Source organism: Vipera berus (genome assembly GCF_964194415.1).
Source record: "Vipera berus genome assembly, chromosome: 2".
Classification (NCBI taxonomy): domain Eukaryota; kingdom Metazoa; phylum Chordata; class Lepidosauria; order Squamata; family Viperidae; genus Vipera; species Vipera berus.
Genome location: NC_138203.1, coordinates 118,408,708 through 118,436,668, shown reverse-complemented (window position 1 = coordinate 118,436,668; position 27,961 = coordinate 118,408,708). Strand labels below are relative to the sequence as shown.

The 27,961-nt window shown below is 39.9% G+C and overlaps 1 protein-coding gene across 4 annotated transcripts; it reads right to left on the bottom strand.

The window, feature by feature from the left end:
- Window positions 1-212: 212 nt before the first annotated feature.
- Window positions 213-26,256, bottom strand: KHSRP (KH-type splicing regulatory protein). 4 transcript variants are annotated; one of them, XM_081321355.1, is made up of 20 exons: window positions 25,979-26,256; window positions 19,289-19,385; window positions 18,130-18,168; window positions 17,934-17,979; window positions 17,332-17,381; window positions 16,162-16,233; window positions 12,709-12,766; window positions 11,879-12,050; window positions 11,615-11,713; window positions 9,738-9,836; window positions 9,111-9,213; window positions 8,521-8,621; window positions 6,688-6,829; window positions 6,446-6,606; window positions 6,245-6,360; window positions 5,259-5,347; window positions 4,925-5,128; window positions 4,144-4,221; window positions 3,779-3,936; window positions 213-959 (listed from the first exon to the last, which is right to left on the bottom strand). In XM_081321355.1, exons 1-20 carry the CDS (start codon window positions 26,180-26,182, stop codon window positions 951-953), a joined length of 2,097 nt encoding a protein of 698 aa, XP_081177481.1. In that variant the 5' UTR covers window positions 26,183-26,256; the 3' UTR covers window positions 213-950. The 4 variants fall into 4 exon arrangements, with proteins under 4 accessions (XP_081177481.1, XP_081177479.1, XP_081177480.1 ...); XM_081321353.1 differs by having other exon boundaries at window positions 6,446-6,829; XM_081321354.1 differs by lacking the exon at window positions 16,162-16,233 and having other exon boundaries at window positions 6,446-6,829.
- Window positions 26,257-27,961: the final 1,705 nt, after the last annotated feature.

Below are 27,961 nucleotides of genomic sequence, written 5' to 3'. Positions count from 1 at the left end.
TTCCCATATGCTGATACCTAAGAATGAAGCTGTTTCAGAACTGTACATACATTGAATTTCAAGATAATCACAAGCCAAATCACAATTCAACCTATGGAACCTCATTAAGAAATCAGCCTGCCCCTGCTCACATCAAATATCTGTTCCCACTGCCCTGGCGACATTCAAACCTTCTGGGACCTGTTTTTGGAAACATACACATTTGCATCAGAGACTTTAAAACAAAAAAGCATTTTATTCAACAAAAATGCACAAATGCCTGCTCAAACTATAAAAACACAGGAAGCTCTTAATTCATGACCATTACCAGGCTTTTACAACAGCTATATCGTGAACAAACATCAGCTTCAAAAAACCCTATAGACAGAGAGAGAAAGACACCACCCAGCAGACACAGGGGGATGTTTTGTTATCATTTATTTGTGAAGTTAAAAACGAGCGGTAAAAAGTAAAAATTTGAGCATATAATTGTTTGTTCCAATTTCCTCTTGAACAGACAAAAACACGATCAGTCCCAGCAGTGGAGAAAATGGAAGGGCAGGGATGGGGTTGTCTGAAACACCAACACCTTTGTCCGAGGAATGTTCCAACTCTAACTAAAAAGCAGAGTGACTTTTCCTTGTAAAGTTTATTTTTAAAACAAAACAGAAAAGAAAAAGAAGTGTTACCCTGAAAAAACTGAGGTGCGTGTCAGGCAGGATGGGGTCTGGTGGAGGCGGTTTTAGTCGGCTATCTTCTACGGCTGCTGGCTCAACGTTAGGTCTGGAGATCTGGATTTATTTTAAGAGAGATGTGAAGGCGGCACGGCCAAGATTCCCAGAAGAAACCCAGCAATCAGAGCAACAGGCCAGTTCCCTTCCCACCCTGCCACTTCCTGCAGTGGCAGTAGCAGCCACCACCTCTCTCTCCAAAACAAAAGGTTCTCGGAGATGGGGAGGGTCACATTCAGCTCACTGAGCCTGTGGAAAGGAAAAAAAAACACGGAGTCTGTCACTGACAAAGGAAATAAGGCAAGGCATTTGTCACATAGTTTCAGGTAGGGAACCTCATTTGCTAAAGCTCAGAGCACCCTTGAACATTATTCTAATACAACATAATACAGTAATGCAAGAGTACAATAAATACAAACAGTAGACAATAAAACAGGCGATATATGCTTAATATTCGTCCAATTCTGTCTTTTTTCTAGCTCATCATTTGGTCTCATCCCAAATGTCACCACCATTCCATTTAGCAACCAGCTCAATAGCATGGGAACAAAATGAGACTGGTGTCCGATAGAATTTCCTGTTCATCAACCATCCAGTTTATTTTAGGGCAGGGGTCTTCAAACTTGGCCCTTTTATGACTTGTGGACTTCAATTCCCAGAATTCCTCACCCAGCGTGCATGGCTGAGGAATTCTGGGAGTTGAAGTCCACAAGTCATAAAAGGGCCAAGTTTGAAGGCCCCTGTTTTAGGGACTCTGTGGAATGCTTCGGTTCTCTTGTATTTTATAGAGCCTTTTTTCCCTGGCCAATCAATGAGACAACAGCATCTCTCGTCCTGAAGAAATGCTGTGCAGAAAATGAGTAAGAAAAGGCTTTACAGTTTTGCTCATCTGCCAATGACTTTCATAGAACATGAAATAACAGTCGGAAGGGACCTTGGAGGTCTTCAAATCCAACCCCGTTTGAGTAGGAGACCCTATATCATTCCAGACAAATGGTTGTCCAATCTCTTCTTGAAAACCTTCAGTAATGGAGAACCCATAGCTTCTGGTGGCAAGCCGTTCCACTGATTAATTTTTCTCACTGTCAGGAAATTGCTCTTTAATTCTAGATTGGATCCTCCATCTGTTATTTCTTGTTCTGCCCTCTGGTGCTTTGGAGAATAGGTCAGACTCCTCTGTGACAGTCCTTCAAGTACTGGGAGATGGCTATCATGTCAGCCTTAGTCCTTCTCTTTGTAGACTAGGTATACCTAGTTCCTACAACTCTTCCTCATAGCTTCCAGACTGATCTTTGTTGCACTTCTCTGCACTCTATTTCTAGTGTCTTGATATCTTTTTTGTACCATGGTGGCCAGAACTGGATGCAGTATCCAAGTGTGGTCTCAGAGCAGTACAAAGCGGCGTTATCACTTCACTTGATCTTAATACTATCCCTCTGCTAAGCTTGTAAGCCGCCCTGAGTCTTCGGAGAAGGGCGGGATATAAATGGAATTAAAAAAAAAAGAATTGGCTTTTTTGGCAGCCAGTTGCAGCACACTGGTGGCTCATACTTAAGCGGTTGTCCACTATGACACCTAGATTCCACTCACTGCTGTGAAACCAGAGACCACCTATTTTACACCTGTGATTTTGGTTTTTTTTGCCTAAGTGTAAGACTTTTTCTCATCATGGAATTGCATTTTGTTAGATAGGACCAATAAACTTAGTTTGAACTAACTTGAACAAAGTTCAAGTCTGTCAAGATTTTTCAGTATTCCTCCTGGCTTGGTGTTTGCAAATTTGATGAGTTACCCTTCAAGCATTTTGTCTAACTCTAAATCATTTATGAAGATGTTGAAAGGTACTGGGCCTAAGACAGAACCACGGGGTACTCCACTGCAGGTTTCCCTCCATATCGATCTAGTTCCATTGAGGACTACATGTTGAGTGTGGTTGGTCAACCAGTTACAAGGCCATCTGGTGATGATGATGCCTATCCCACACTTTTCTATTTTACCAAGAAGTAAGACTATGGTCCACTTTTTTCAAATGCCTTACTGAATTCTAAGTAAACTACGACCTTAGTATTTCCATGATCCACTAATTTAGTCAAAGAATGCAATTAGATTTATCTGGCATGATCTGTTTGACAAACCCATGTTGGCTTTTAGTAATAGTTTTACTCGTTTCTAGGTCATCGCAGAACCATTGCTTGAAGAAAGGACCTTCAACTTGACTTTTTTGCTCATCTGCCAGTGACTTTCCTTACAGAATATGCTATTGCCACTAGACTAGCAATGGTGTGGTGCACCAGAAGCATATTCACAGAATTTAGTACTGGAGAAAAAAATAAGCATACCCGAAAGCTCCTGTTTTCTATTATGAAAATAGCGATCAAGTTTTCATGGTTGCAAAAATACATTTGTAAAACACTGATATTTTGAACAAGAGGAAGGCCAGGCTTCTTGGAAACTTTGTATCAATAGCCAGCAAGGACATACCAGTTTGATGTGCAATCTGTACAGACTACACTGGGGGGGGGGGGAAGGAGACAACTTACGGCTCTGATTTAACCAACATTATTGTATTTATTCATTAGATTTTTATCTCACTTTTATTACTCTATAAGTAACTCAAGGTGGTGAACATATATAATACACCTTCCTCCTCCTATTTTCCCTGTAAGAACAACCCTATGAAGTGGGTTGGGCTGAATGACTGACCCAAAGTCACACAGCCAGCTTTCATGCCTAACATGTGATTAGAAATCGCAATCTACTGGTTTCTAGCCTGGAGCCTTAGCCACTAGACCAAACAGGCTCCTTCTCATTAATATCATCCAGGAGCAAATGTTAGAAATGATGCATAGGGTCACTCCTGATGCACTGGCAACTTAGTCTTGATGGCAACAATGTTACATCCTACTATCTTGCTGGTGCTAATAGAAAACTGGGTGCCCTGTATCACAGATGAAGCAAGAGTGCCAACATACTAAGCTAAACCTAAAGGTATATGCATAGCAAACACCCAGATGGAGGAGACTACATCACAGGAATCAGCTGCTAGGTCAAGCTCTTTCTTCACTCACCTGCTGTCCCTGCTGTGTGGGGGGTGGCACTGGTCCGCCAGCACCAGGTGTCTGTCCATAATAGGCAGCTTGTTGTCTGTAGTATTCTGCCCACGCTGCACTATAGTCTGGCTGAGGTCCTGGTGGTGCTGCTGGCCCTGCCCCGGTCGCTACTTGAGCTGCTTCCAAAAAGAAAAGAGTGTCTCTAGTCTATCCCGTCCATGCCTATTTGGACACTTGCGCGCCCGCCTGCCCGCACACACACACCCCCCACCTTGATTCAGTGCAATTTACTCCTGTGTAAGAATGCACAGAGCAACAAAAAATGTTTGGCATTCCAAAGCCAATCCAACTTGCCTTAGAAAGCCTGTGGTATATTAGCTCACCTTGCTTCTTATAATACTCCTCCCAGGCTTTTGTGTAGTCCTGCTGGGGAGGAGCTCCAGGCTGCTGGGGCTGCTGGCCTGTAGGACAACGAAGGACAACAGGACTTGGTTGCACTCAAAAAGACTTCTGACACCCCCCCCAGAGGCAAATTCCCTCCAGGACTTTAAAAGGAAGGGTCTCAATTAGTGATGGCATTAGTTACCAGCAGTCAGCCAAAACGTATAGGCGCAAGAACCAAACAGCAAAGGCTGAAGCCTTGAATGGTTTTGTTTTGTGATCAGCATTTTTTTAAAATAATCCAAGAGAGCTATATTTTATCATACTTTTGGAACTATGGGAGTGATGCTCATAATTTATAAACTCATAAGCAGGAGTTTTGACATGCCGTCATCCACTGCCCAGCCAAAGACAAAAATATTGAGGAATCATCAGGCAAGACAGAATTATCATGAAAGATATTCCAACAGATATGGAATAAATAAAAAAGGAATATCTGGGAATAAAATCAATTATGATCAAGACGCCCAGTTATTAGGACCAAATTATTTCGCTTTGTTTCCTAATGTGTACCTTACCAAAACTTTGCCTGTTTGAAAACTGGGCAAAGTAAATTCAGTTCTTGCAGCTGAAACCCAAAGTACCCAATATCCAGAAAATGAAAAGGTTAACAGGTAGAGAAAAGACCTGAAGTGTTCTGGATCAAGTCATTACCTATAACCCTAGCAATCATTCCATTAATGCTCTTTTCCAGTAAAAGAGAAGAAGCACCTGTAGAGTTACCTAGTTTTTTGTAGTACTCCTCCCATGCTTTCGTGTAGTCTGACTGTCCGGTGGGGGGCGGCTGGGGGGGCTCTCCTTGCACCGGTGGTGCAGTGGGGGCTGGTGGTGCTCCTGGAACTGGGCCAGGAGGCTGCTGGTAGTAGTGCGAGTAATATGCTGCCCAGGCAGCATTGGGGTCTGCTGCTGCTGCTGCTGCTGCTTTATCTGGAATCAGATGACAGTCTGAATACAAGCCTGGCCATTTCTGAACTGTAGTTTGTAATCCACTCTGATGATGACTAACAGTAGAGTTCGTTTAAAAAAAAGCCAGCAACAAATTTTAACAAAAACTTACTTGGATCATGAGGAGCTGGAGGTTGCCACTGTGGGTATGCATTTCCCCAGCCTTGAGGTGGATATTGAGGTGGTGGTGGTCCCCCAGGGCTGAAAGAAGGGAAAGGGGAAAAATTGGCATAATTGATCAAATATAAGGATGCACAATAGGGATTTCTAAGTAGCAAATGGCCCAAGAGGTTACTCTAGAGAAACAGCACTCCTGCTTGCAGAAACCAGAGAGCTCTCCCTCCTGCCCTATGCAGTACAGGATTTCAAGCCAACTTCCCTTGCTGAACAGGGTGCTGGATCGTCATTCATCCAATTTGCTACCACTGATTAAAATAAATTGCCAGTGGCCAAGAGAGAGGCAGCCTGGCGTAGTGGTGAAGTGGCTAGGTAGAGAATGAGAGTTCTAGTCCTCCCTTGGGCATGAAAGCACCTTGAATTACACAAAATAAAGTTAAGATAGAAATCTAGCAATACATAAACATTAAAGATAATTAAGTTTCCAGAAGGAAACTGGGAAATTACTTTTTGAGAACTTTTAACTACAATAGCTATAATCAAGCTACCGACAATAGTCCATGACAACAAAGCCATCTGAAATGGCAGTTTGTTTTTATGTCTCCGTATCAATGGTTCTTTCTATTTCTCTCTAGAATAGTCATGGCCAGAACGGTTTGCTGGCACAATTAGCCAAAAGCCAAATCACTTTGTGAAAATTTTTGTACAGATACCAAGCACCAAAATTAGGATGCACAGTATAAACCATATGCTTCTTTCCCTTAACATCATTATCACATAACTCTTTGGATGCAATTCTTGTTTCTCCATTCACATAATCTTTGAAAAATCCTTCAAACAGGGGAAGGGCTTTTCATGGAAGAAAATTTTGTCAAAAGGGGCTTCCTGTTCCAGTTCAGCACAGATACGTTTTTCCTAGGTTCTGATGTCAGCATCTTGACTGCAGCCAAGACTCCCCAAACAGAAGGAAGTTGTACTTACTGAGGGGGTGCACTGGGTGGTCCTTGACTGAACGGCCCAGGGTTGAAGGGTCCCATGGGTGCTGGTCCAGGAGGTCCACCGGGTCCAGGCCCTGGCCCAACTGGGCAGAGGGGACCCTAAGAAAGAAACATGTGATCTGTTAAGCCAGAACTACCGTATCAAACCAGGAGATTTCTTGTGTAACTAAAGGTGGGCAGTTACCTCAATCTTCTCCTCAATCAGTTGTTTGGCATGATCAATCTGTTGAGGTGAGCCACGAATAATGAACAATTTGAAATTGGGGTCTCCGTTGGGTGGTAGCTGCCGAGATATTTCTACAAAGGCTCCGGTCTGCTGATTTATGGCCTTTACATTTTCCCCACCTAAAAAACAAAGAAAAGGTAGCAACAAGATGCTTGATGCACACCTGCTTGGGGCGACTGAAGAAAACAGGAGATGCTCACCTCTGCCAATGACCAGACCACATTTGTGCGTAGGTATAGAAAAGGTCATCTCTCCTCCTGGAGGCCCCCAGTTGCCCTGTCCTCTGCCCCTACCTCTGCCTCCGGGAGGCATTCCTGAACCTGGAGGGCCTGGTGGGCCACTCTACAAGACAAGAATACAATTAACTTGGATGACATGGGGAAAACAGAATAAAATATTCCACCCGAGTTTCCAGAAGGGAGAGCTCTTACTATGCTGTCAAATGGTGCATTTAAGAATTACAGTAAAGGTGTTTTCCTGAATGAGATCACCGGAGTGCTCAAACTGCCTTGAAAGGCAGCTTGATATTTCTCCTGCAGTGTGTTCTGCAAAAAACTGGAAACGCTGTGAGCATTTCAGACATTTGAAAATATAGGAATTTGGAGTAAGTCCCTGCTCTCTCCCCTAGTCCCTACTGCTGTACTACTTAAATCTGAAAACTTTCTAGAAAACAATTGCAATTGGCAACACAATAATCACAACACTCAAAATGGCCAAACACCTGTCTTATTCTGAAAGCAGAGCAAAACCAACATGCTTTCTCTCAAAATCACCACCAAATCTATGGATGAATACTTTGTTTTGAGCTCAAAACAGTGGTTTTAAATCAGAATGCTTTGCATTATCTTGGCAATAATAAATTTCATCTTCTGATGCAATTTCAGTAATAACACTAAGTCCATTTGGGCTTCCATTTGAAAGAATGTAATTCTATTTATATTTGTACCAACAAAACTCCACCCACTTTTCAAGTAAGCCTCACTGACAGCAAGGTCCCGAAATTGATCCAAAATGTCAAATATTCATTTCCACTAAAGAAGTGTTCCATCTTATTCTATGATGCACTGTTAGTTTGTGAGACAACAAAAGCTGCTTGGTATCAAATGAAAATGCAATGGGGCAGAAATTCCAAACCATAGAAAAATGAAAATCCTTGAAGGAATTATGTTTGAAAATCTGATGAGATATACCTTTCTCGGTGATATATGACAGAATTAAAATATAATGGAAAAAACTGTTAATAACCAAGTTCAAATTAAATTCCAGAGGTTATCAAATGTACTATTGAATTTTGATTGTTTCTTCAGATGTTTTAGTATTTTTAGTCAAATGGGAGTGAAAAATGTCTTAAAATTGTTTTTTACTTAAACTTATAAAGAGATCAATTTCATTGAGGTGACTTGTAGGTGGCATACAAAACTTAAAACCAAATCCCCTCAATACAAGTTATATACAAGTAATCCTCAACTTATGACAATTAAGTTCAAAATTTCTGTTGCTAAGTGAGACAGTTGATAATTGAGTTTTGCTCCATTTTATGAACTTTCTTGTCACGGTTGCTAAGTGAATCATTGCACTTGATAACTTGGTAATAAGGTTGTAAAATGAATCTGGCTTTCCCATTAACTTTGCTTGTCAAAAGATCGCAAAAGATGATATGTCCCCTGGACACTGCAACCATTATAAATATGATCCAGTTGTCCGTGTCCAAATTTTGATCACATAACGAAGATGCTGCAATGGTTGTTAAGTGTGGAAAATAGTCTTGTCACTTTTTTTCATTGCCATTATAAATTTGAATGGACACTAAACAAAAGGCTGTTAAGTCGAGGACTATCTGTATTTAACATATATTTTAAACAATATATGTTATATATATATAAATGTAAGTTTTATCTACAAAATCTACAAAAACCATAGTACAGTTGCTTAATTAATTCTTTGCGATTCTTCTTTCCAAGATTAGATCAGCACAACTACATGGCAATTCCAGCACTCTGATGGATGAGGTAAACTCCCAAGGAATGTTATACCCGAAGACTCTGGAGAAGGTCATTGATAATCCTGGCAGCATGTTCACATCTGTCAGGTGGGCCCATGATATGGGCAATTTTTTCAGGACCTGTCCCATCATCTGAAATGACAACCAAAACAAGTTGTACATTCAACTGGAGTTTAAAAATTAGGACCCTTATCTGTGAACGTGTGTGTGTGTGTGTGTGTGTGTGTGTGTGTGTGTGTGTGTGTGTATGAAACTACAACTTGATAGACCCAGGTTTTTACATGGGAATTTGCCAAGTTTCAGTGACAACTTCCTGAAAAACCTGGATTGTGCCCAGTTTGAACAAATAATAAAATGTTCTGTGGATTTTCAGCTATCTAAAATGAGATTTTGCCTTAAATCACAGCTGAGAAAACTGCATTCCCCCCCCTCAATTTTCAGAAAAGAGCACTGGGAAAAATAATTTTACACAAATAGGAACAAGAACAAATTTGAATTAGCAACAATAATGATAACCAAGTAAGAATTTGTACTGAAGAAGCGTGGACAGAAAAGGCACACAAGCACAAGCCTGACATTTAACCCTGCAATTTGAAATACAGGCTCTGAAGGGTTTCTCACCTTGCTTGAACTGGATTCGAACCCCAGCATCATTCTGTATTTTCTTAATCATCTCTCCACTCCGCCCAATGACCACACCAACAGAATGCCGGGGGACTGGGACCTGAGCAAATGAATAAACACCTTATTTACTAGGTCTATATGTTGCTAAATCTTCTCAGATTTGTGGCAATTTATAACAATAACATTCAATTAAAAAAATAAAAATTTGTAATGTGTGTGTTTATACACTTACAGACTTTATTTTTTTTAAATTGACAATAAAATTCAATTTAAAAATTAAAGTATGTGTATATACGCACACAGTATACTATATATATAAAATGAACTATAATGATGCTTTTTATATATAAAAAAGCACACAGACCATTATCCGATTAAAGGTAATAAATGCAGCTGATGACCTATCAATCACCAAATGCCCTCAGGGAAAGCTCCATACCCACCAACTTCTGAAATGGAAGGGCTGGTTTTACTTCCAAGGGAGCTGTTCCAAAGTATAGATACCATAATCAAAAAACCCCAGTAACTAAATGAAGTAAGATTGTTGCTTGGAAGAGGGATTAATGCCCCACTGAAACTGTTTTTTTCCATTACCCACAGCGAAGTATCAAAAATGTTCCTCACATCTATTCCTCCACCAAGCCTTGAACCATATTCATTCCGATCGCCAAAGCCTCCCTGGTCTCTCTCTCGTAAGATGTCCATTACCATTTCACAGGCTTGCTGCAAAGAAAAATTAGCATTAATTTTGGGATAATTTGAAACATACCACAGAATATTTCACCTAAAAAATATTAGAATTTCCAATGAAGAAAGCCTTTCTCTGAGCAATTCCAGATCACTGGTAGAGTATAGCTGTAGATAACACTGGCAAAGAATATTTTTCAGTGATCTTATGAATTGAGAAACAAAGTTAACAGGAAGGAACAAAATGGAGGGCAAGGACAGAGGTTTAGGCTTGAACAAACCAGGGAGTTTTTAAAAGGCGAAGTAAGCTTTATGGAATAGGAGAGAGTTATAGGTTGGTGCAGACCAAGATTCAATCTCTGAACCCTCCACCAAAAAAGGAATGTTAGAATTTCCTCGGAACAAGGAGAAGAGATCCAGTCAAAGCCTTTAGTAAGTCACCATCAACAGGAAGAGAAATGAATTACAAATGCTACTTATCTGACCCAGAATAAAGCCATGTTCATAAGAAGGGATTTAAGACAGCATTCAAATTCAGAGAGCAACTGAATGTATGAATGTAGTGTGAAAATTGCAATGGTCAAAGAAGAAGCAACTTGAACTTTAACTGAAAATTTAAATTTAAGAAGTTAAAACTGTAAATTTTAATTTAATTTTAACTGTCTTTGACTGGGCTTTTAGTCATGTTTTTATATTATTTTATGATGCTGTTTGTAAACCATAGTCACTCAGGCAAGATGTATGGTGTACAAATTTGATAAATAAGTAAATAAACTTTTAAGAAGACAATTCATCATGTAATTCAGTAGAATTAGAATGAAAACAATGAGTAAATTAACCTAATATTGTAAAGCTATAGCTAAAGCACTAACTTTTTTTTACAATTCTGATACTGACTCTGGCTCTGCTACATGTGCCACCTATAAACTCAAGCTAATGTATTAATAAAGATGGAAGTTCTCTTTGGTTTATGGAGATTCTCAGTCATCCAGGTCATAGTTATCCCACGGATGCTTTTTCACAAGGCAACTGGACTTTCTTGTTTTTTTTTAAAGACGTTTCGCTTCTCATCCAAGAAGCTTCTTGGATGAGAAGCGAAACGTCTTCAAAGAAAAACAAGAAAGTCCAGTTGCCTTGTGAAAAAACATCTTGGGATAAGTTCTCTTTGGCTTTTATCAGACGGCACTTTAAAAAAAGTTAAACTGTAAAAAAAACCAACTTCAATTCTTAGTAGCAATTGTGATGTATAGGAAGGAGGCTTATTTCAACTGCCAGCTGCAATATATAAAGGGTGCTTCTTGCTTCTGTTGCAAACAAATTGAACCATGGGGAAGCTCTGAAAAGAGGATTCTGCCTCTGATCATTGCTATGATATTGGAGATCCCTGACTTTTTAGAGGGTGATCAGTAGAAAAAAAATCTGATTTGCTCTTGGAAGGCTGAAAACTGGAGGGCAAACTGTTCTCATTGCCGCTAATAAAATACATCTTAATGAAATAAAATTAAAACAAAATTTGTCATATCTTGAGAAAGTAAAATAAAAATATTTATGAACCAAAGACCTTCCCTCTTCACTGCACTTTCTAGCTAGAGAGCCATAGCTTACCATTATAACTGAACTAAATAATCATACTTTTCTAAATCAAATATAAATAGAAAATTCTAACTGGCAGTGTTGAATTGTAGTCTTTTAATCAAAAAGAATAGTGATACAGTGAACTACTGTAAATCCATCACTATAAAGGGAAAATTAAATTACTCTCAACCCCACCCAAAAGGATGGAATCAATAAGCAAGACAAAGAGTTGGCCTTACCTGCACTTTGTATGGGTCACCAATTATTCGAAGAGGCTTGTCTACATTTGTGTTTTGTGAACCGTCTTGAATTAGAATCATTTTCACTCCAGCCCGCTCCTACATTAACAAGAACAAGGAATCAAAAGACTTGCACAGCTATCTAAAATTCCTGTAAGCTCTTCCTTATACTATATAACTTAAACCAAGCCATCGGTAGAGGAGGAGGAAGAGGAGAAAATGATGTCGATGACGATATGGGGGACAGTAACACTCAAATCTCACCTGTAACTGTTTAATGGTCTCTCCTCCTTTGCCAATCACCAGGCCTGCTTTCCCAGCTGGGATCATGATTTCCTGTACTGTACCATTCTGCCCATTGGCATTATCATGGAACTGACCGGGTGGCCCACCACGCCCTCGAGATACAATATCATCGAGCATCATCTTTGCCTTTCTACAAAAAGAAGAATCAACTCTGAATGATGGCAAGTTACAAGATTCTCGACATTTCCTCTCTGATGACAAAGACTTGAAATGAAATTCCCAGCAATACTTTCTAGCCTGAAAAATCTACAAATCAGCATGTTTCATGTTTGTTCCACAGCACCCTGCGTAATGGTTAATAGAATTTATTCCAATTGCAAACACAATCACTTTATTTTTTAAATCATTTTTATTTTTGAATTTACATATTGCATTTATTTCGGTTTTATCTCTGCTTCTTTAGCAAGTACAGATGTGCTGTAACTGTAATATTCAATGAAGATTTTAGTCCCATGCCAGCCTAGCAAAACATTTGTGTTAAGTAAAATGATTCTCTATATGCAAGACCAAAGTCAGCAGCCACTTGGGCCTTTTAGGTATTGCATGCCCAAATTATTAGTGTCTTCATCCTGAAAGGCAACCATTTTAATTAAAAACACAGCATCTATTTACAAAACAAATTCCTAAATTCTTAAAAAAGCAAGAGGAACATAAAACTGGGTCAGTTTAAATAGAAGTTGGCATAACCCTCGCCTCCCCAAAAACAGCACGAAACAAAACAACTTTTGCAATAGAACAGATGTCTCTGATCTTCCTGAAAATACTGACAAAGACTAACAACTACTCACTGCACAGATTCTGGCGACCCAGTCAGAGAGACACTTCGTTCTGGTAGTCCTCCACTGTCTGTAAGGGAAAGAAAAGCCATCAGAAGGCTATTGTCAACTTCTTTCCATATCAATACATTTTCCCGAAGAATTTGAGTCTTTCTTCAATCATGTATTATCAAAAGGAGCTAGGATAGTTGGATAGGTCTATAAAACACAGCTTGCACTCTTTACAAAGAGGGCTCTGGATGTGCTTCACTAGTTTGGTGTTAAAAGGAAACAGCACTCAGACAGAAAATGTAGGATACTTAACAGCTGAAAAATCTACTGCATAATTACAGGCAGTTCACAGGTTACACAAGACCAGACTTCTGTGAATTTGATTGGCTGAAAGGAACAGAAGACATAGTGGTTCCCATGTTTATGTATGCATCAACATGACAGCCAACCTACATAAAAGTCAACTTGACAAGTGATCCAAGAACAGAACAGTATTTAAGGCTGTATTAAGTCAGTCCTCAATTAAAAAAAGGCTTTTTAGTTGTGCTGTGTAAGAATACTGCAAGTGTGCTTCCATTTTGACAATATTTTCCTCTATGGATTTATACAGCATGCTAAGCCATAATGTAACTGATTTTGGTTTAGCAATGATGTGGAAACAGATATCATGGTTCATTAGCACAGTTTGTAAACCACGGCTTAAGACTTAGCATGTGTGAATATTCCAAATGGCTTAGGCCACCAACTATGAATGAGCAAACCATAAATTAGCACAAGGTAGTGCAATCTCTATGACTCCAAGATTCAAGTGATCCTTGAGAAATAAAAATAGGCTTACCACAATTAACCATGACCTCCAAAACCCAGCCATTCCCACATCTGAGATGGGCTCCTCCCATTTTGGAGACCTCAGTTCCTTTTTCCCCCAAATATTAAGTACAACTTTCTGCCATCCAAAAATGTCCTGCTCCTTGGCAATATGTGAACATGTAATCTTCAGGACTACCAGAGTACCACTTATATTACTAACACTGGAATTCCCTCCTGTCTTCCAGCGAAGGATTCCCTAGCTTTCCAGCCTAGACGAGACTGGCAAATAGCAACACTTTCTCAATCTTTCAAACAAGGACGTTCCACAGCCCCTGGGCAGCCTCAGAATATTTTCTCTGTAGGCCCCTGAAATTGCACCAGTTATGCTTAGTGACAAACAGGTGTAATTTCCCACTTACCTGAAGTTCTCCCATTACACCAAGAAACCCACATTATCTGGCCCTAATGATTACATTTACTTCCTGATCCAAACTCATTTGATGAGTTCCATGGCTGAGTTCCAGTCAGAGATACTATTAGATCATTGCTCTACCCACTAACACTCTCTGACAGGCCAAAGGAAAAATACAACTGTGGCCTCAATCCAGTGAATGATCGCTCGCCATAGCCTCAAACTAACAACAGCTTTACTTGTTACATCTCTCCATCTTCAAAGGGACAAAAGTATGCTCGTGTTACATTATGTTTAACCATATTGTGACTTACTTCTCTATGCAGTTTAGCAAAAATGACAAATGCTAAGAAACAAGCTTTTGAGATGTCTTATAACTCAGATGAAAAGTATTGTATTTTCTCATGAAAATCAGAGACAAGATAGAATGACTACTTAATGTTACTACTTGAAACTTCAACAACAAACTAGATTAATAATTGTTTTTTAGAAGCTATGCTGCTATTTATTAGAACCGTGCAATGCTTTGGATTTGATTCCCAAAAATTGCTTTTAAGTGGGAATAGTCAGGGAATGTGAACATTGCACCGTTTCTGCAATTTTTCAAAGCAACTATATCTTTTCTCAGAATCACACAGCAGCTGCATAATTCTGGGAAAAACCACAGTGGTTTTAAATAGCAGCAGGCAGGTGGTGCTGTTTGTTTTTCTGGCCTTAAAAAAGCACTAAGAGCACTAACAACAGTTTTTTAAGAAAGACCAGCTAGAATTCAATTATCAGAAAACCCAATGGCATTTGCAAAAAGGCAAATTCCTGGAAGATAGATGGTCACAAGACTGAATAGGTGTCCTGTTTCAAATACCTAGAGTACTCCTTCATACTGCCAACAGGAGGAAACTCCATGGAGACTACATTTCTGAAAATGCACATAGAAGCTTATCCGCCATCCTAAAATCCGTCAAGACCAGAGGTGGACATTATATTTCTGCAATACTCAAATTATTTAAAGCCAAAATGAATAGTGCAAATTTTTAATGGTACCCAGCTGGATCCCTTTCCAATTTTTTACCACTAGGATTTGCTCAATCCAAATTTCTAAGAATGATTCTTTGAATCATTGTCTCTAACATTATCCTGAGATTCGAGACAGGCCTCATGAAAGTGGAAGCTAGAGTGTGGGTAACCATACTCAAGTATTGGGTCAACCCTCCCCCCCATGTCTCATTAACTATGAGGGATGACTTTCAGTCCACATGGGAAAAGATGGTGGCAATTAAAATCTCATCCTTGGCCTTCTCTCCAGGTTTTCTACTCCGCATGGGATATGATCAGGCTAAAGCACCCGTTAACATGTAGCAACTGGATCTAGCCAGGCCTCCAACCTTTATTGTCTGTAAATCCAACAGGTACTCTGTCTCCCCTAGGACATACTTAACTAACCTTAAAGTCCTTAACCACCGAAGGGTGTTTATGAAACCATGCCCTCCCCTAAGCTGTCATGAAGACTGATACAGGAAGATTCTCTATCCGGAGACAATGCTTGTGACTCCACACAGAATCTACAGAAATATTTCCACTAGCCTCATCTCTCCATTTTTGCATCAAAATCCCTGCCTCATAGAACAATTCTCTATCTCCCAGCTGCTCTCAGATACTAACCTTGCCACAATATATAATGTTGCCAAATTCTGCATAGCAATGCTTAACATCTGCCACAACCTAGTCTTAATGAACATCTAGTTTTTCATTCTAGAATGCTCTGTATTGGGATAGATAGTTTGCCACACATTAGCCTTTATGCTCCCCTACACCCATCTAATGCTTCTTCCCCTCCTTTTAGATGTTTGCTCTTTAAATATTTTTTATCCTTTGATGTACTTTCTATGCTTTTTAATTGACCCCTTTCTCCTTATGCTGTTTTTGACACTAAAATTTGATTTATTTGCATGATACTGCTGATTAATTATGTGTACATGACTGTACATGCCACAGTTTTTGGAAACAAGTCTTCAGAAACTTACATCATCAGTGTTCATGACTGATTTGAAATGTTATTATCATGAACAAGACTTAGGGGAAACACTTTCTCTGTTCCTCTGCAGGTTTTTGCAGCTGCAAATCTTTTTTGACTGATTGGGAATGAGATACCAACAGAGCTAAAGGATGAGATTAATCTCTCTGCACTTGTGGCTCTATACCAGAAAGTGCTAACCAAATCCACCTCATACTCTGCTCTACAATTTCACGCCTACCTGGTGAGATCTGTACTTTGCATCCAGAGTCCTGCTGTATTTTGTTAATCTGCTCTCCACCTCTTCCTATGACTGTAAAGCAAGGAGAATAATGCTGAGAAAATCTTGAGATAAAAGTAGAAATCTTATCTTCTAGCAGGTAGGTTTAAATATAATACTTTTTTCATCCTTCCTCACAAGGAATAGGAAAAAGTTTTCGGACATATTGGAAAAGCAGAAACAGACAAACCCAGTGTAAATATATTTCTATTTTAATTAATTATATAACTTTTTCACTGTACAAACTGCATTAGCACAGTTAAACTTGACTGCATTGTGTGCATGAAAAAGTAGTTGAATGGAGCATTATTTCAAGATTCCTTCAATTCACCATTTACAGAAGGAATAAAGAAGGATAAGTGCTTCTCCTAAATGCCCAATTCAAACAACAGGAATTGAAATGAAGGTCTCAGAGGCCATAGAAAAAAAGATAAATTACAATAACCCCAAAATACCTCAGCACCCATTCAAACAAACTCTAGCTTTCAGAGCGTGAATGCCAGGCCAATTTAAAGCTAGGGCACTGGAACAAATTACCTACTGGGAATCAATTCTCCCTTGCTTAGTTAAAACTCAACTTCAGGCAGTGTTTTGCAGCCACCATTCCTTCTGGCAAAAGGGAACTATAATCACTCACAGAAAGTTGATGAAGCCAAAGCCAAAGCCACAAGCAATCCAACAAGGAATTCTGAATACCTTTTGCACTCCTAGCCTGAGTGTCCAGAGTGAATCTGTACTGTTGATTGACAGCAAACCTCCCCCCCCCCATTCCTGCTATGATGGGAAATGCTTACGTGACATCTACCTCAAGTTCTCCTTAGAATCCAGCCCTCACCATTTAATGAATGTAAAACTTGCTGAGACTTTGTAGAACAGAATACCCACCCGGCATTGCTGGAGCAATCTTCCACATAGTTCTGAGCAGCATACAAAGAAACGCAAATGCCTGTCATCTCTCAAAAAACCCCACACAAATAGGGCTACAAAGAAACAAACCTGTCTGAGCCTTCCCTGTAGGAAGCTCAGCCAACTGGCATCGAGAAGCCAAAGCAGCACTGGTTAGTAAAGGTGAAGTAGCAGTCTTTCAACTATGGCAACAGCAGGTTTCTCTGCTCCCTGTCTAATACTCACTGAGTCCCACCATGCCATCAGGTACTCTGTACTCTTCAGTCACTGTAGACCTGCAAGGAAAACGGTCAGCAGCTTAAAGTAAGGAGTGGGAGAGTTATAGAAATGGATCTGGGGTTCACCAGCATCCATCAAGAAACATAAAAAAGGAGAGCTTTCCTCCTCCCAAAAGAGCAGAAAGGAAGGTGGCTGAACAATTAAGCACCGCTTTGTGGAAATCAACATGTGCCGGTGCAAAATGCACCGGCACTGCCTGGCAGGACTCGTGAGCAACTAAGTGGCCCAGAGACCACTCCAGCAGCATTTGCAAACAAGGATCTTCAGACAAGTTTCAGAAACAAAAGCTATGAAACTGAAGCTACACAAAAACTTGTAATACTCTGTCATGGCCAAAGAGCACAACGCTTCACTGCCTAACAAGGCATCCATGTGCCTGGAATTCACGTCTCTCACTAATCTGGATGCTGATCTCCACCTAACAAAACAGCCTTCTCTCTTTAGGGCAGGGAAATGCTACCCACAATCTCAACCCTGAATATTGGTTTAACCATTCCAGCTCAAATACTGCTGAAGAAAGGGGGGAAAAAGGCCCATAACTAAGTTACCTTGAGGGAGGATGGATCGGTCCAAGCTGAGGTGGTGGAGGCATGGCTGAAAAGGAAAGGAAGAGTTTGATTATAAAGTCACATTCTAAAAAGAAAGATGTAAGTCAGGCATTGGAAACTCTCATATTTTAGAATATGACTTTGTAATTAATACAGACATTTACCTAACAATTAAAAGAAAATACATTGTACTTACGTTCTGGCTGGGGAGCCATTTTTTTGCTTTCTGGCTGATCTATTAAAAAACAAAAACAAAGAAAAGAAAATGGATATAGATTAGGATAACCTCCTTTCTATTCTGCTATTCAAAATGAAGCTTCAAGATTGCAGCACAAGAAAATCTATTCTGGAGGCTGTAGCATTCACATGACTTATCAACCAGAGATAGGGAAATGGACAGAAATTAACCTCCATCAGTCTAAATGTTTCAGGAGATGAGGCTGGAAGGGGATGCCCCTGCTTAAAAACCAAGTCCTTCATGCGATCTATGATTTCTTATGTCTGAGAAAACAGGCTAATGTACCATCAAGAATAAAGCATTCCTATGTAGGCTGTCATAAGGAGCCAACAAACCCACTTTGGCTGGTTGAAGCAGTGAGTCTTGGCTTTGAACATGTCCTTGCATCAGTTCCTCTGCACCTTTTCCATTTGGAATATCTATGTGTGGATGTGCAATGGTGCGATGATTGCCAAGTGTGAGAACAAGTTGTAAATGACTCTGAAGCTGCCATATCTTTGAATCATCATTAAAGAAGTGGTCTTAAGCTGAGGACTAGTTGTATTTGTCAAGCCACCCTATCTATTTTTATGAAATCTTTGCCTAAATCTGCTGCACAATTTATATGGACATCCCCAAATCCTTTAACTGTGTTTCTAGTGGTATGTGAGGCTGAGTAACTGTTTAAAGGAAGGGATCAAATTACAAGTGACCTTGCTTAATGACACTACTCCAGTGACCATTGATGGCAACAGCAAATGGTACTTACAACTGGTCTTTGTACTTAAGTTGATTGTGGTGCCCCCACAGTCGTGATTGCCATTTGCAGCTTTCTTTGATTGCTTTCTATAAGCAGAATCAATGGGAGAGCTGGCAGGAGGTTGCAAATGGCAATCACATGATGTTCTTGTTTAAGGACCCACAATGATTTCTTAATGGCAACCAGAAGTGCTGGTATTTCTGTTGCTAAGGGTATGGTCACCCAACTTCACGCTTTATGACTGCATCATTTAAAGAGAACAATTCTGGTCCCAATTACTGTTATTAAGTAAGGATTATGTTTATTTAAATTAGTAGCTACCCAACTGCAATAGACATTGCCCTTGACTTGGATCTACTCAGAGTAGACACACAGTACCTCCATCTTCTAGTTGTCTCTTCTGACCACCAAATCCAAAATCAGGTGTAGTGTTATTCACAGTTGTGGCTGAATCACCCCCAATTTTTGCTGCTATCTAAAAGTAAAATTGACAATATGATTACAACAGAATAAGCTGTAAGCCACAGAAAGAATTAAAAATAAAACTGTTAATACAAAAGTGTTTGAAATACAAGAAACTTCAAGTAATTAAAAATATATCCCAAATCTATTTACTGAATAAAATACAAAGGGGCTTAAACAAATTAAGCTGAAAAAACTTGACACAGCAATTTAAGCTTTAAATTCTTACTGTAAAGTATGGTCTTTACATGGCCCTGCTAATACAGTTAGAAATTTAACTGGGCAGCAACATTTTACATATTGACTCGCATCAGACATTCTTACTTGCTAGGCCAGACCCACTCTCAGTTTTACCTCCTCCCCACTTATTTGACCCTGCAGCAAGGAAAATTTTCCTACACCCTCTTACTTAGATCCATTCCTGCCCCCCCCATTTCCCCTTCCCTTCCCAATTTTGGTCAGTTGCAGCTGCTATCATCTTACTAGCTTTCACGTTGCTGCACAGAAACTAAAGAGGTCGAAAAGAAGGTCAGGTCCAGTCATTCTTGAAGAAAAGATCAGTAAATTTTACTGTATTGGCAGAGTGAATGGCCTGTGCCCATCCAACACTGCAGCCATATTTTTTGAAAGTGAAAAGTTGTAGTTTCTAAGGAAGATATTAAAAGGACCCCCATGGTTGAGAATATTGTGGGGTTTTGTTGAGTTAGGCAACTGAAATTCAGAATGGCAGGAGAAAGATAATGAAAAAAACTAAGAATTTTTCAGATAGAAGGAAAAGGAATAGTGGAAATTCAGACTGTTCATAACAGTCTGAGGATGTAAGACTCTCAACACTTTTATAGCACAGTATGGCACTTTATTGTATACTGATATCAGAAACATCAGCATTTGGTTGGCCAATTATAGGAACAGAATGATTAAAATTAGGAAGATTCCTAGAGCAGATCTCGAGATGTTCCTGCTTTTTTCATGTTTTATTGAAGTAATTAGAATAAATATCAATAATGTCCACTATGGAAGTTTACTATATAGATTTCGGGCTCTCAGCTCTTCTGGGATGGGTATTTTATTTTATTTTTTTTGGGTGCCAAAATGACTCCACTTGAAATAGATGAGAATCACTATGTTTTGCCAGCAAAGTGTCCAACTGTGTGTGATTTACAGAGATTGCCTTGTTCTTTCTAGGCTGTATTGACAGAGGTTATCTTTGATCTTTAAAGGCACTGAGATGTTAAAGACATTTTTTATTTATTACACTGATATTAGTAAATCTGAAATCATTCTTCTTTTATATATATCCCTATTATGGGTAAATTTTTTAAAAAATAATTCTAATTTTTAAACTGATAAAACTCGTTAAAGACATTTTGTAAAAATGGACAACTCAAATGTAGAATTATGAACATAACTGCTAATTGTATGTTCTACTAACATAGAGATAGGAGATCCATGACTGACTTCTCAATAAGAACAATGAAAATCAATGAATAAAACTATCAAGGTGATAGAATATTAAAAGTCTCTGGTGGTTTGTCAACTAAGACATCATGAGAAAGAAATCCATGAAATATCCACAACCATCAACTGAACAGTAACCATACTAGTTCCAGTGACTTCATGAGTATATATAAGTGCTACAATTATTCTAATTTTAATCCTGAAAAATATTAAATAGCGCTCTGATATGGACCTCCTAAACCTAAACAATGAAATTCTAACTTTCTCTCAATATAAAATAATACATACTAAGATTGTAGGAGGAAAAATAATGCCTTACTATAAATTTACTGCACATTATGGGGAATGAGCCTAGTTAGCAGCTCATAAAATTTCATAAAAGTATTCTTCTTGGTAGTATTATATAGTATTCTTCTATACTAGATTTTGACACTTTAAACGCCAAATTTGAAAATGACTACTGGTACCATATTCCTGATTTGTTTCACTATAATCTTAAAAATAGTAGTAAGTGCAAAATAAAGACCAGACTAGGTTGAATTGTTAACTAAGAAAGGCTGTAGTAATGAAAAAAGTAAACTGAACAAAGGATACCTAGAGGGCAGAGTCTGAAATAAGGAAGTTTGCACGGTATTTAAAGGACAAAGAAGAAATAAGTTGCACTGATTTTCTACCTTAGCAGAATGAAACCTAGTAAGACATACACAGACAGAAAAGGAAAAACTCGTAATAGGAATGCAAATTCCGAAAAATAATGAACAATTTCTTCTTCAAGAAAGGAATTACAAAAACCTAACCCTTATATTTCCTAAAGATTATCACACTGAGATAATTCTAGAATTATTGCAATGGCATATTCAAAACCAATGTCCAAATGTTTATGCATTAATTGAACACATTAGATTGGCATCTACAGATACTGAAAACATCTGTTATAAATGCCTAAGGAGTTCAGATTAGTTTTTTCATTGCCATGAGCAATACGGCACAACCAGCTAGTCTGCCATTAATTTCAATGTCTTCTTGAAAGTCAGCTAAATCAGGATATAATTGATATCTAGTTGCAGAGATTTCTAAAACACAAATCATTTCCTCTTTGCTAAAGAAAGTCCAACTTCAAATAATTAAAATGCTTTGTGTTTTATTCTGCACCTTACTTTTTTTAAAGGTGCTGGAAGACAGACATTCAAATGATTACATTTTGGTTTTGGTGATATCCAACCATAACCTTGTGGTGAGATGAGCAGCAAAGAAATTAAATAAATGAAATAACTGATGAGTGACTCCATTTTTACTGTTTTATCTGGGCAAAGTTTTTTTTTAAATGTTGCAATCTCATTAATTGTATTGTAATCCTGGAATAAAGTGCTTCTATCCTTTTTAAGAAAACAATGGCATACGGCATGATAGTCTATTTGATATAAAATGCCCACATTCCTAAGAAATGAGTACCTAAATAGCAATATTGTTCCAGTAACATTAAGAACAGGCTTTCCCCCCTACATTTTATTAAGTAATACACTGGTAGGCAAGCTAATTAATCTTCAACAGTTCTGAATGGTTCATATCTCATTTACCTCAGAAGATAATTTATTCCACTTTTTTAAATTTATTGAAGAACTGTTACCCTCTTGTACAATATATTTTTTTCAGGATAGAATTTTTAAAGTTTGCAGATCAATTCAGAAGATCAACAGTTTGTTAAACAGTAACCAGTTGTCACTCACTTAAAGAAATTATTGGCCATCATTTTTCTATCTAAATATAAAGTCATATAATTTATGTAAGCCCCTAAAGCAACAGTGACTGACATAGAACTTCACAGATGATCTCAAGCTATTTTTTCTCTCTCTGGCTAATATTTCTTCAATAGGCTATAAAGATCATGAGCTATCTCCACATATTCTGTATTTCCTGAATAACTAAGGCTCTCTGGTCAATACTATGGAAGCTCTATCCCAGTGTCTGGAGGCTGCTGGGAACAGGATGGGATGAAATGGGCTCCGACGAAACATTAGCTAGAGCAGGGGTCAGCAACCTGAAACAGTGAAAGAGCCACTCGGAACCGGTTCCCTCACAAAAGGAAAAACTGGGAGCTGCAAAAAATGTGTGCACATGCGTGTACATGCGCGCATGCGCAGAACAGGGTTTGACTGAAGAGTGGAGCCAAGGCGAGATATGCACCTACCCTGCATATTTGAATTGATTGGTTGAACTTTCTTAGTCCCACTTTTTTTTTTTGGACTACACATAGCAGAAGACTGGGAGCCGCAGGAGATGGCTGAAAGAGCCGCATGTGGCTCCAGAGCCGCGGGTTGCAGACCTGTGAGCTAGACTAAGTGGATGTGGGCATTTGAAACTTCCTGGGACAAGAAGTGTGTTGCATTACCCAAGACAGACTCAATGTGTAATCTGGGTCCCCCTAGACTCCTTGAAGAGCAGATAGATGATAGCTATCAATAGGAAAGCCTTTGCACACCTTCAGGTAGTATACCAGTTTCACACATTCCTGGACCAGGAAGCCCTGCTCACCCCAACTCATGCCTTTGTAACCTCTTGTTTAGACTACTGCAATATTTTCTACATGGGCTGCCCTTGAAGAGCATTCAGAAACTTCAAATGAGACAGAATGGACAGAACGATGCCAGATATACAGAAGATGTAATACTATTATGTGAACTGCATTGGTTACCAGTATGATTCCAAATGCAATTCAAGGTGCTGGTTGTCACCTTTAAAACCCTATATGGCTTGGGACTGGGTTACCTGAAGGACTTTTTTCCAAGAGTCTCTACCTGTCCAACCCAATGTAGCAGATTGGGGCATGCTGCGAATCTCCTCAGGCAGACTGTTGGATGGTGGGGACTAGAAGACAGGCCTTTTCTGCAGTTGTCCCTGCTTTGTGGAATATCCCTCCCCCAGAAAATAGCCCCAACCCTGCTGGTCTTTCATAAGGCTTTAAAAACCTGGCTGTATACCTGAGCCAGGGGCTCTGAATGTGCTATAAATCCTGTTTCTTGGCTTTACTGTTAACTGATTAAATACATACAGCAGCCAAGAAAATTATTTTGGATGTTTTTATACTTTTGGAATTGTAAGATGTACAAATTCATTGGTTGAGATGGTGGCTATAGAAATTGAATGAATGAAGGATAAAATAATTCTTCAAATACTTCACAATGTCCCTCTCCTTTCTTCTTAGAACAAGCAGCATAGAAAACAGTTTAGTAACAATATTCTCTAGGATGGGAATTTTGATTCAAAAGCCATTGTACAGAAAGAGCCTCTTAATAAAACAATAGAAGAAACCTTAGCATACAGGCATTTCAAGAATGAAACTGGTTTTAAATAAATCAGTTTCTATAAAATCATGTTCCTATTTTCCTTAAAACATCAGTTTTTTCCCTTTGCCTTAAAAAGCTAGTTGATCTATAGATGCACCAGAACAAGATAAAAACATGTAAAGCCTTAAGATAAAAATATAAACTGATTTAGTTCCAGCTACATGTGGAAATTATCTTTTTCAATGTTCCACAAATAAGCTAAAATGTTTTGGGTAAATAAAATGAAAAACCAGCCAATCTTCCCAATGCAATAAACAAGACACAAAAAGTCAACAGAGCATTCCTGAGTGCGCTAGCTTTTCTACTTTCAAATGTGTGCTAATAAAAAAAATAGTTCAATGATAGAAATGTACAAATAAAAGACTATTACAAGAGCAACAGAAGCAATAATATATTATTTGTGAAAAATAGAAAGTTAGAAGTCTTAACCAGTAGTTTGTATTGCATCCAAATTCAGCAAATTAAGATGTTGATTTGAGGCAGCTTTGCTGTACTTGGATGAAAAATCAGATGATTCAATTAAATTACAAGTTTTCAACTCCTATAGGAAGCAAAAAAGGCACAAATATTTGATTCATCAAAAATCTTCATATAATTTCTTATCTTCAATCCTGCATATATATTGGGTGTGCACTGAGACACTTCTCCACCTTCTTTCTTGAAGATAGGCTATGAAATTCAGAGTTAGAAAAATGAATTGTATAACTGTAATCTAGATTGCAGATAGACTCATATTTTATTGTTCTGTGCAAAAAGCACATGATGCAAAGACAAAATGGGCAAACGTGAAACTAAAACAGTTCCCCCTAATTTGCTCATTTTTTTAAAAAATAAATCCAAATAATTTTTCAATTATTCTGCTTCCCAAATTGATAACATTGTCCAATGTCTTTGTAACGCACACATGGGATACATCAGGCAAACAAGTACTGTACTAAATTACAATTCCAGGGTACACAGTGGATATTTTTAAAGGGTGATCCAAAACATTAAAGTGAACTATGACATCTGGGTACGTTATGTTAAGAATGCTGTAACGTATTAAAAATCAAATGGTATTGGTTCAATACCAAAAAGCAGTTTAAAATGTTGGTGTCTTCTGCCACATGAGTACTTATGGGTACTGCCCATATGTACCCCCCATTTAGCCTAGCAGACAGCCCAAGAACCACCCTTCATGTAATAAAGATCAGGAGGGGTTTGCAGACCACTGTATTAGCTTTCAATTGGCAAATAAAATAAAAATAAAAAATTAAGACGGTTATCTCCTCACTTTAAGCTGAGGGAAATACAAACCTTTTTACAAGCCTTCTCTATTCCTATTTCCTGGCTTGGTTGCTCAGTCAGAACTGACCCACGTGCGCCGGGTTCCCACTTCCTTTAAAGCAGGGGTCTTCAAACTTGGCCCTTTTATGACTTGTGGACTTCAACTCCCAGAATTCCTCAGCCAGGCTGAGGAATTCTGGGAGTTGAAGTCCACAAGTCATAAAAGGGCCAAGTTTGAAGACCCCTGCTTTAAAGTAACCTTCCCTCAGGAAGAAACTAACTCCTCACCCGACGCTCTTTGCTTTCTGCCACTTCCCCCCCTCCCCGCGGCGTGTTAAGTGGCACCGTCCAGAACTCTGTCACCTCAGAGGAGTCGACTACCTCAGCCTACGGCCCGCAGAGCGGCCGATCTCCAGCTTCCACACAGCACAAGGCCTTTCCCAGGGCAGCCGGGGAGGGATGCAGTGCTCCTTTGCCCTCAACTGCCCTCCTCCTCCTCCCCGCCCCCCACGATCGGGGCTCCACTTCAGCTCCTCACCTGCCGGGCGCGCTGAACAGCATCGGCGAAAGCGTCCTTACGGATCCCGCCGGGTCCCGGACCCGCCGCTCCCCCAGCCTGTCCGGTTCCGACAGCGCTGCCTCCTCCGGCTTGATTTGGAGGCCCGGCAGCTCCGGTTCCTCCACCCGCGCCCGGCGGCCCAGCGGAAGGTGGCGGAGGACCGCCGGTGCTATAGTCCGACATGGCGGCAGAGATGAACGCGGCGGCAACGAGGGCTCGACGCGGGAACCAGGCCGAACACTCTACCCCCCTTCACACGCCCGCCCGCACTGCACGCCGGGAGCACAGAAGGCGAAGCTTCACGCCATTATCCCCGCCTCCTGCGAAAGCCAGTCACCCGCAAGATCGAGATGAGCGACAGGGAAGAAAACCTACTGAATATAAACAGAAGCAGGCGGATTGGACGCCCGATCTATCAGAAGCGACGAGAGGCGGGACCTACGGTTTGAGTGTCAGAAGGCTACTCGAATTGTAAAGAAGAAGGCGGCACTTTGCAGGAGCTATACCAATTGGAAATTGATAGAGGTGGAACGAGTGGTCCACGATGAACCTATCGGAGTAGGACGATGGCTCAATCCCGAGTCTCCAATTGGAAAACCCGCGAATACGTCATTGCTATCAAATGGAGACAACCAATCGGCAGTTTCAGTCTATATTGCGGTTGGGGGGGGGGAATTCCGCTCGCCGACTGAAGGTTGAAGGACTGGATTGATGGAAAAGCTGACCGCTCCTGTTCGGCAACTCTTTACGTGCGTTTCGTCCTTTCAACAACTACAGCGAGGAAAACGCGCAGCCAATCACGACTGATCCAACCATCGAGGGAAGGCGGCAGAACGTACACTTCCGCTTTATTTTCCCGGAGGTCTAAATCCATTGGCAGAGAACTCAGTGAGGCATCTTGCGATTGGCATGCCGTTCGGCCAAAGGCATCACAGGAAGCGCCTTCCCGCTCCCTTCGAAAACTCAAGCAGGCAAGGAGAGGAGGCGGTTCTTAGGAGCGATGCCCGTAGACCGCGGAGGTTGCTGTTTGAGCTTCTTTGGAGGCAGCGAAGCTGAAAAGTCATGGCAGAGCGAAGGCCAGGGCTGCTCGTGGAAACTTTGGCGAATGAGTCCCTGTTCCCCCAGCCCTACTACTCCAAAAGGTACCTCGAGGAAAACGGCCTTTGGTCCAACTCCAGACTTACTTACCTTTGGCGAAAAGATCGAAAGGGTGCCAGTTACAGCCAGGCACATAAAGTGCACGAAGTCACCGGGAATCGAGCTGACTTTGGGTAAAATGTCACTGCGTGTTTTTTTAGTTTTGCCAGCTTCGCTCATTTCTAGCTTCGCTCATTTCTATCTGTACACGCAGTGGCATAAAATGCTGAGGTTGCATTTGCGCGCTCATTTGTGTAACATTTCGAAAGAGAATTGAATAGGTAGAGAGAGACTTAAAGGCTTTTGAAATGAATCAGAATATAGAGCTGGAAGAGACCTTGGAGATCTTCTAGTCCAGCCCCCGCTCAAGCAGGAGAACCACAAGTGACTGTCCAGTCTTAAAAACCTCCAGTGATGACTCTAAATGATTAAGGCACCAGGCTAGAAAGCAGGTGAGAATGTATAGAAAAAATAGGAGGAAGGCATATTATGATGTCTGCTGCCTTGAGTTAATTTATTTTAAAAAATAAATATTTTCACTGATTCGCCTTTGAAGTTTAGCTGTACTTAAAATTAGCATACTTATCCCATGTTATATATTGCTGAATGGGAAATTTGTGCGCTTTTAAGATTTTCCTCTAAGTAAAGCCATGTTTCTCAGGGTACAGGTAGGCCTCGATTCACAACCAAATTTTTGTTGCTAAGCAAGACAGTTATGTGAGTTGTGCCCCATTTTGCAACTTTTTTGCCACAATTGTTAAGCAAAGCACTGCAGTTCGGTGAATTGTCTTGCTGTTAAGTAAATCTGGCTTCCCCCATTGGCTT

Bases quoted from the DNA above. Each gene is read 5' to 3' on its own strand.
- KHSRP (XM_081321353.1), bottom strand. From the start codon at position 26,182: ATGTCGGACTATAGCACCGGCGGTCCTCCGCCACCTTCCGCTGGGCCG. The intron at 6,361-6,445 runs GTAACTGCCCAC...TTTCTTTCTTAG, and splicing joins TGATTGAGGAGAAGATTGAG to GGTCCCCTCTGCCCAGTTGG. The intron at 4,222-4,924 runs GTAACTCTACAG...GTTGTCCTACAG, and splicing joins GGAGTACTACAAAAAACTAG to GCCAGCAGCCCCAGCAGCCT.